The following is a 9,589-nucleotide window of genomic DNA, read 5'->3' as shown; positions in this document are numbered from 1 at the left end:
TATTACTTGGAAGACAAGTACAATAGAGTTATTAGTTGCTGTAATCTTAATCTTTAGAGAAGAGAAACTGAGCTATTGGTTTGATATTTCTGACATAAGCATCTCACTGGTATTTGGTTTCTTTGCTTACTTTACAGTGCAGCAGCACTTCATTTATACGTCCAATTGGAAATATGTAGATTAATCCTTGAAAGTTTCTGATCGACAGAATAAAGCCCACAGACTAGCTTAAGGGAAAACATTCACCTTTTGGTTACACTGACGGGTAGTTTTCTCTTCATGTTGTTTGTAGCAACAACGTAGTGGCAGATGAGGATTTACTGCCACCACGAGACGCCATCTCTGCCCTCATCCGAACACACAGCTTTGCTTTAGTGGACTCATACTTATACGTTTATGTAAGCAGCTAGAAGGCGACGATTAGTGTTGAACCAAGGCCATGTAAAGACACTACACTATCACAGTAGCACATGCCCTCCGTTAAAGTCTCTTCGTACATTTCTACTCTTTTTCTATAGTATGTTCTCTTCATATTCTGGGATTTGGTGGTTCCATCTTCTCTACAAAAATAACACATTTTACATTTTGCATCTATTAACTACCTGATTCTTTTGTTTCTGTCAAACAGAGCAGCTCACTGTGCACGAGAGCTGTCTGAACGTCTGACTGCACACATCTGGACAGATGCAAAAAGCCTGCGCGTGCACCCCAAGTGTAGTCAGCGTCGCTAACAGCAACTGACTAATTTCTTCTCGCTGCTGCCATTAGGGCTTCAAATGCACAGTTCCAGCCTGGCAGAAGTTGATTTCCAGTTGCTGTTTTTTGTTTTTTTTTTTTGATTGAGAAGAAACAAATGATCAGGTACCGATTAAACACCTTTCCCCCGCACAGACTCTGCAGTCCATGAGTCTGCTCTGTAATCCGATTAAACTGGTGCTGTAGCAACACCCACACTCTGCTGCAGATCTTCAGGAACCTTTACTTAGCGATGAACTTCATATCTTGTCTCCTGTTGCACTTCCCACCCAGGGACCGGGTGGTGCTGCAGCTGGGGCGAAAGTGTATGTGTGCATCTTGTGCGTTTTCGAAGCAGAAGCAAGAAGAATCACAAGGCCGTCTCCTGAACCGTGTGAGCCGCCAGCTGGCACGAGGGCAGACTGACCCTCGTTTCCAAGTCTTCATCTTCCGTTTGTGCTTTGTCGCTTTCTGCCTCCTTGTCCTCTGTGACTGTGTCCTCTTTGCAATAAGCTGCTCCGTTGCTGTCTTTCTTGGCCATTTGATAAGGCTGTGAGTTGGCTTCTTTGGGCTGGTCGACAAAGGTAGAGAGACTGTTCAAAGCACGTGTTATGATAGCCAATGGTGGAGAAAACAGAGTGGAAATACGAGGTTACCTTCTGACCAAGAGGAGTGATGCAGCAGAGCTTCTCTCTGTAGCGCTCAGGCAGGAAGAAGAGCAGCGTGCCGAGGACGGGGAAGACTGTGCCCGGTGTCAACTCCTTCTCCTTCATAGGACCTAACGTGTGAACGAGACACATGGACAGAACGGTGGTTTATGAGCTCAGTAGGAAATACGGGAGAAATGAATGAAATGAAATGAATGAAAAATACTTTATTCATCCCAGAAGGGAAATTCAATATATAGAGGCTACATAAATAGATTATTTATAAAAAAAAAAGAAAAGCTTCTCCAATAAACTGCTTTAAAATAAGAGTTTACAGACAAGGTGGTAGGTCTCAGAGGGTGTACTTGAGTTAACATGTAAACAATAATAATTCTAACCTGTTGATGTTTAACTGGTGTGACGTTTGCTGTATTCCTGACATTAGCTTAGCATATTAGCTTGCTGCCATTTGCTAAACAGCACCAAACCAAAACTGCTAAAAATCTCCAAGAACCTCAGTCACAAGTAGAAGCATTTAAGTTCAATTGTATCACATAACTTGATGATCTGGCCTTAGCGTTTCACAGAACTGTACATAATCCACGTAGTCAAAGTAAATGTTTCATTCAAAGACTCTTAATGTGACTACAGAGACACTACATGGTGAAGGACATGAAAGTAAACCGTTTCAAACTCCATGTGTTTACCTGTCAGCAGGCTGACTATCAGTCCCACCACCACCACGGTGGTTGAGTTGTGAGCGCTGTACCACATGTAGGACAGTGAGTAAAGCGCCTCCACACCCGTTGGCCTGAGAGAGAGAGGAGAGAGCAAAGATAAGCCCATATAAACATATTAGTTTTACTATATTTTAGTATTTGCACTTTTTTACACTGTTGCCGATCCTGTGAAAGCACTGACACCAGGATCGCTGCTTAATTTCGTTCTACGCTGTGCAGTGGCAATTAAGCAATTCTGTTCTTTTCAATATCAGTAGAATAAATGAGATTATCCGACTGCTCATGATTGTCAGAGAAACGTATTTCTTGACATGTCGTGTTACCTCGGCTTGGCTGTGGTGGCGCTGAGCAGTGTGGTCATGACAGTGGTAGTCATGTTATCGAACAGCGGCAGGTCAGTGGTGTTGAGTGGAGGGACTGGCGTGGGACCAGACATGCGCATCACAAAGCTGCCGATGCCGATCCAGAAGGCCATGGCGAGGCCCACTACCAGCCCAACCACCGCACCCTGAGAGGAGGGAGGTGGGAAAAACAGAGGAAAAGCAAAACTGATTGTGCTACCTTCTTCCTTATTCTCAGATTACAATGTATCAGTGAGTACAATAAGAAGAAAAAACAGGAGCCGGTAAACACTGAATGAATTCCTTTAGCTGAAGCAGCACTCACAATGGGGTTTGCCCAGGGGAAGAACATTCCCAGGCAGAAGAGTCCCAGCAGGGGACCACCCACCATCCCGAAGATACTGAAGGCCGCCTGAGGGAGCAAGAACACACAGCAGAGCGATGTAATTAGAAACTCTGTCTTTGAGCTGCTGATGTTTATTGTTCAGATGCAAACTAACACAAAAATAAGGTTAGGATTTTTTTTTTCGTCTTGAATCTATGAATTTAATTACACATGAGCAGAGATGTTTCTTTTCATAAGATGTTTTAAAGCGCTTTTCTTTCTGATACAAATGTTTACTGGTCAAGAATTCTGCACACAATAGGAGCACATCTGCATCATTTCTCTGTGTGTCATGAAACTATCACCACAAATCACAGCAACTACTACTAACGCAGTCTCTGACTAACTCTATATCCCTGTGCTGTTGCTGTTGGTAATCAGTTGATTATGCCTCAAGTTGTTGTTCTAAAGTGTCCGTGTGAATATTAAGTTACCTGCAGCACAGATCCCATGATGGAGGCGATGTAGGCCATAGCCAGACACACCAGCCCATAGGCCAAAGCTGTGGAGCACATAACCATAAAAGACATCGTGGTCAAATCTGCTGCTTTACTGCCAATAAACAGAGCAGGAACACAAACGCAATGCAAAGTACAAATCGCACAGTCAACTTCATCGCATCTGTAAATGCTAGAAAAGTCAAAAAAGCATACTGGTATGAATGTAAACTATTGCTTAACTTTACAACCACACCGAAAACAAATACACAAACTAGTCGTGTACAATAGTGCCATTTCCTTTTGTGTTGTTAATGTAATGACCCTGTAGGACTTTATATTGTAGTTAGAAATGAGCCCACAGTAGGTTAAAATGCTTAAAAAAATAAAAAATAACTGCTTGGTGCTCACTAAAAAAAGCCAAAAAACAAAATCTGACATCATCATTACACTCTCTAACACACCAGACATCCATATGTTACGGAAAAACACCCACAGCATGCGTCAGGAAAACAAGTAGAATTAAACCACTTGTCTTACCGAGTCCTTTGGACAGTAGCGTGGCCCTGGCTTCAGTCATATTTGGAAAATGAGGTTTAATCAGGTCCTCCATAGTTACAGTTGCTAAGGAGTTAAAAGCTGATGAGATGGTGCTGGAGGGAGAAAAACAGGGATTGAGCTAATAACAGGGATTTTTAACCACATGACATGGCAGCCTGAACAACACGTCTTCATGACAATGCACAGATGTGGCAGTTATGAAGAATTTTTCAAAGGCGATAACTGGCATTATTTTATGCTCAGCTGACAGGACAGAGTGATTTAGTTTTAAATGTTAATGAGGAGAGTAAAGACAAACTTACTAATCAACGTACAAATAATTCACATCTTAAATATCACTGGCAATGTCTACGTGCATGTAAGTGATTTAAAAAAAAAAAAAAAAGCCGACATTTAGTGCAAGACAAACACTGTCAAATTAATGATTCACAGAATGACGGGAATGATTTGGCAGACTGTTCCGATTTTGTGCTAAAATGGACTTTCAAAGAATAAAAAAAAAACACAGTATGTAAAATTAATGGATAACAGCTGCTTGATTTTTTAAAAATACTCTGCACATAAAATAATGTAGCCTTGGCCAGTCAGGTCTGTTATCGCCAGGGTTCATAATTAAAAGATTCTTGGGTTTATGCCAGGGATTATAAATAATGCAGATCAGCTAAACAACATGCTGCGATATTCGGGTGGAAGTTCAACAACTGTAGTTTCAACCTGGGCAGCAAACAAGCTTTTATTATCCTTTACTTCCAACTCTGAAGCCTTGGTTCATACCTGAGTGCTCCACTGAAGAGACAGGCCACAAACAGGCCTGGGAGCCCCGGCAGGTCCCTGAACACATCCATCACAAAGTACAGCACCATCTGCACAAAGAAACTCAACATTATGATATAGACAAAAACACAAATGAGGAAGAAAATCCACAATGTAAGATCGTCAGATCACCCTCTCCAAAATAATATGCAAACATTAAGACAAATGAGTGTTCACCTGGTCGTTAGTTTTGACGTAGCCCTTGTCCAGCGGGCTGTCCTCTCCATAGCGAGCAAACATGACCAGACCCATCAAACAGCCCATGCACAGGACAATCTGCTGGCAGGGGAAAACTACATAGCAGGACCTGGAAGGACACAATGGGTGAGTGTTTTTTTTTATAGTATAGTATGTCATTTTTTAACAGCAGGGGTTAGACAAACCCGTTCTGAGAAATTGGTGACACTTACATTACAGCTTCTTTCTCTGTGCGGGAACTGAGGTATCTCTGGACCTGGGCCTGGTTGACTCCGTACAGAGCCAACATGAGGAAGACTCCCCCGACACCCAGCGTCCAGAAGGTGTGGCGCTCCAGAGGGTCTGGGTTCAGGCTGCACAGACAGAGAGCAAGTACAATATAAAGACTGTAGTCTTTATTCCAGAGAGGAAACCGTCTCTCCTTCTAGTTGTATGCACTACAACAAGTAAAAGAAACGAGTAGCAGTTAATTCAATTGTGCTCAACTCACTCTAGTCCAGCGATGCGACTGCCATTGGTGGCCTTCCTCCAGACCTCTGCTATGCCTCCTGCCTGACCGGCCCCCACCACAATGACGGCCAGTTGGCCTGCAAACATCACCACTGTCTGGAATACATCGGTCCAGATCACTGCCTTTAGGCCTCCCTGGGAGACAGAAACATGTTAACTCGTAGTTACGTTCACTCATCAGTACAAGTTATCAGCAAAAGTGTGCAGCAAACAAGTAACATCAGAGCTCCTGGAAAAAATAACTGAAGAATTTTCAGTCACGTACAGGATGGATTATAGTTAACTCCTAAAGAAACTCACAACATTTAGATTTAATTTATTGTTAGTAAATATATACACGACCATCTTTTCAAAAAGGTATTACTGTTTAGCTTTTGTTAAAAAAATAATCAAGAAATATATTTGACACATTAATCACTGATGAAATCAGCATTAGTGCAGTGACTTACCAGAGCAGTATACAAAGTGCAGACCAAGCCCATGGCCAACACTGCTCCCCACAGGTCAAACCCCGTCACTACAAGTGAACACAGTGAAACTATCACCAAAGTTATTCAACCATTTAAGTGAACATTTTTGTCCTAGAAAGCGACACAATGTGCTTTATCCACCAAATGTTGGCTCTCCTGGGTATGAAAATATCAGATTAATGAAGTGTGACATACGTTGTAAAGAAATAAATTGTGATTACCTGCATTCAGTGCCAGTGCTGGAGCGTACAGGACGACCCCCATATAAATGACCTGCAGAGGCAGAAAACAACACTGCAGGACTGAAGATTCACCAAAACAGAGCAAAGTTCTGAGATCATTTTTGAAGCTAACGGACTCACATGAAAATGCACTTAAATGTTAAAAAAAAACAAAAAAAACCCCCATCAAAACTAAACAAAAAGCATTTGACTTTAAAGAGATGATAAACACCTATTTAAATGAGTAAGCCACTACCTGGCTGAGCTGACATTTGCTTTTGAGGAGGACCTGGAGTAGTCTAATAACTTAAGTGTTCATTATTTTCTGAACAAAATACAAAGCAGTCCTTGAGCAACCCACTACTAATCAATATTTATACCCATTTCACAATTAGGTTTAAGCAATTATCTGTTCATTACCTTTAGGAATAACAATTAACAACGTGTCTGGAAAAGTGCAAGACACAACTGAACCCTGTTCATGATCTAACTGACGAAGACGCTGTTAACGTCGTAAAAAGAGGATTCAAACCATAACAGAAGCTTTACAACAGTCAGGGTGACATTTCCAAGGCCAAACTTTCCGCCTGACTGATAAATAAACTACCCGTGAGGGCATTCTTTGGTCTGTTATTTCTTTATAATCAACGGTTGTTTGACACATATCCATTATAGTACACACACATTTCTTATCCAGATACCTAATCATTCCTCCAATCAAAAAGTTAATATGGATAAAGGTCAAGTTAACAAAGGCTAAACTTTATTTAAATAATCAAGCATAAAGTTTTATTGTTATTTAGATGGTAAATGTCTTTCTTAATGACTTTCTGTCTCTACTGAAGAACAATTTGCAATAAACAAGTATTACATTACTATCCGTCTCAGCAGATTTAAGTATAAACTATGTAGCTGTGAAGGTAAAATCACTTTGACACAACAAAGACTCTACATCAATATGCACATAAAATATGAAGCAGACAAGATACCATCTGAAAGATGAAGGTCACAGTCCCACATATGCGAACCGTCTTGTTAAAACGCAGCTCCAGATACTGTTAAGGAAATAATGTAAAAAAACAAACAAACAAAAAAAAGAGCAAAAATCAAAAGTCTGATTACATATCATCTCAGAGACATCCTGTAATATATATAGTCAGCATGGTAGATGATTAATCTCAGGATCAGAACCGTCAGTTTAGGTTCTGATCATCAAAGTCAGATGTTTTTTGGTTCACGTGATGTTACTGCAGCAGTTCTCGAGAGAATGACTGATCAGTGTCCTTGAGATTCACGTGACGAACAATAAGTCTGACTAAAGATAAAGACCCCTGACAGATGTTTAGTCTTGAGACAAGGGCACCACTTGCTCCTCTTGGACGTAAACACGTCAAGGCTAAGACAGATAAGAAGATAGATAAGAATGTTAAGCTCTGAGATCATACTTGAGAAAGCCAAAGACAGGAGAAGCAGGAGAAAAGTGTGTAGAGTGTAATAAAAAAAAATAAATGTTGACAGAGAAAAGAGTACATTACAATTAAAAATTACTTAAAGAAACACACAACAGGTCATAAATCCACCGGTGGTACAGTCGAGTTGAACTATCCGTGCTTGTTGTGCATTAACCCTCTGAACCCACTCAAAAATATATTAAAAATAATCGAAGTTACTCAATTTGTCACAGCCAGAAACTGTAAAGACAGAAAAAATCTTTGACTGGTCAACTGCCTAGCAAGCCGCAAACTAATCATGTGTGACTTTTGGTTTCGTCAAGAAAAACAACCAAATCCAAACAAAAATTTGGGATATTTAATTAACTTTATCCTACTGGCACCAACAGTTGTGACAAAAATTCAGGTAATCCTCAGCTGAACTGCAGGCGGTGTAAGGAGACAGAAGGGAAACACATTCAAATTACAAGTAGAAAAATCTGAATTGTATGTAGAGCCGTCATTTCTACAGTATTGGTTACATGTGTGGGCTCTTGGAAAATAGTTGTCAATGTTGATTGCAGGTATTTTACATTTTTGTACTCAATTTAACTTCTAGTATTTTTTTAAAAAATAATTCACGGCATTGTAACATTAGTTGTAGACATGGTTGTGCTGTTTCCATAGACGTGCAGGACTTTATATTGCAATGAAAAATGAGACTACAGGGGGTAAAAACAAACTAAATCTCGTTGGGGTTCAGATGGTTAATCCTCTCCTTTTTTGTGCATGCAAGAAAAGTGCTGAACAAAAAGATACATATGAGACATGACAAAGTCAAAACAATAACCACAGAGAATACAGACGGGCTTAAGTTGCTGACCAAAGTAAAACATTTGAATTTTGTTTATGTAGTATGCATGCAAGTTAATGTCTATAGAGATAAAGGGGGACAAAAAAAAAAGAGTTGTGTGTTAACTCTGTGAATACCTCATAGGCGCTGGAAAGCCGCAGCCTGTAGAAGACTGGTATGAATACATGAGCTGGGATGAGCAGCCCCAAGAAATAGGAGCAGCCCAGGAACCAGTACTGCGTCCCAAACGTGTACACCTCAGACGGAGCGCCCAGGATGGCCACCGCTGACTGGAAAGTGGCCAGCAGAGACAGAGACACAGGCAGGCAGCTCATGGAGCGGTCGGCCATCAGGAACTCCTGTCACAAACAAAATGTTGGCTTCAGACATCATGGCTACGAACACGGCTGAAGTTGACCCAGCACTCTTCAATCTTTATTTCCGTGTAGCACCAAAGTCTACCTGTGTCGTGCGCTGACGCCCACCAGAGAAGGCATAAAAGAGGCCAATGCCAGCTGAGGCCACCAGCAGCAAAACGAAGATGACGTAGTCCACCGTGGTGAAGTGCATCTGGACCACCTCCCCCATGTTGATGTTGGATGTGGAGGGAGGATCTCGGGACTGAAGGCCTTTTAAATCACGACCTCTGGGGCTGATTACAATGTCAATGAATGCACTTCACCCATAGGGAGACTTGCTGATAGCTGGAGAGAAAGATAAACAAGAGAAAGTAAGTTAAGAGGTCACATTTCTTTCACTAAAACCTGGAGGAAGAGGAGGACCCAAAAACAGACCCTGGATGTAGCAGGAAATAATTGAAAGGATTACTTTTGTCAGTTCTGTAACAAAGAGTGAGAGAACACCATTTTCAGGATGCTTTTGACATCATCTGGCCAGAGACTACAGATGAAAATTAGTCCATGGCTTGTGTAGATTTACAGAAATGTTTTATTAATGTACACTGTCCCCGTTTAAAATAAATAGACAAGACCTTAGTGTATATAGATTTTATCATTATCATCAAACCTATTTGAAGACCATAGTTTCACTTAGAGGTTGCACAGTGATGATACACTGTTCACAATCTCTTGCCTTTAGAGTTTGGAAATCAACTACGAGATGAGTCACATGTCACAAGTCTCACACTGCATTCCAGGACACTCAAAACGTGAACATTTTGAATACTTTCTGTGATAGAACAACTGCTCTGACGTCTCAGCACGGCAGCATCCACATGATAAGTTTGGG

General features: G+C 41.1%; 1 protein-coding gene across 1 annotated transcript; it reads right to left on the bottom strand.

Annotated features, from left to right (window-relative positions):
* Positions 1–1,097: 1,097 nt before the first annotated feature.
* On the bottom strand, positions 1,098–8,929 carry slc5a6a (solute carrier family 5 member 6a). The gene is made up of 16 exons (XM_008288863.1): positions 8,804–8,929; positions 8,479–8,700; positions 7,048–7,113; positions 6,059–6,110; positions 5,817–5,884; positions 5,348–5,502; positions 5,070–5,210; positions 4,837–4,966; positions 4,621–4,709; positions 3,826–3,938; positions 3,283–3,350; positions 2,789–2,875; positions 2,446–2,630; positions 2,090–2,193; positions 1,392–1,513; positions 1,098–1,306 (listed from the first exon to the last, which is right to left on the bottom strand). The coding sequence occupies exons 1-16, from the start codon at positions 8,927–8,929 to the stop codon at positions 1,106–1,108; spliced, it is 1,929 nt and encodes a 642-aa protein (XP_008287085.1). The 3' UTR covers positions 1,098–1,105.
* Positions 8,930–9,589: the final 660 nt, after the last annotated feature.

The sequence above is a fragment of the Stegastes partitus genome, unplaced genomic scaffold, assembly GCF_000690725.1.
Source record: "Stegastes partitus isolate 25-593 unplaced genomic scaffold, Stegastes_partitus-1.0.2 Scaffold578, whole genome shotgun sequence".
NCBI classification, from domain to species: Eukaryota; Metazoa; Chordata; class Actinopteri; family Pomacentridae; genus Stegastes; species Stegastes partitus.
The sequence above is the reverse complement of the archived record's forward strand: the minus strand, read 5'-3'. Positions and strand labels throughout refer to the sequence as shown.

What these genes read in the sequence shown, in the direction of transcription:
- slc5a6a (XM_008288863.1), bottom strand. Translation starts at nt 8,929, where the DNA reads ATGGGGGAGGTGGTCCAGATGCACTTCACCACGGTGGACTACGTCATC. An exon ending in ACAGAGAAAGAAGCTGTAAT is followed by an intron (nt 4,967 to 5,069) that starts GTAAGTGTCACC and finishes GTGTCCTTCCAG; the next exon opens with GTCCTGCTATGTAGTTTTCC. An exon ending in TCCCCTGGGCAAACCCCATT is followed by an intron (nt 2,631 to 2,788) that starts GTGAGTGCTGCT and finishes CCCTCCTCTCAG; the next exon opens with GGTGCGGTGGTTGGGCTGGT.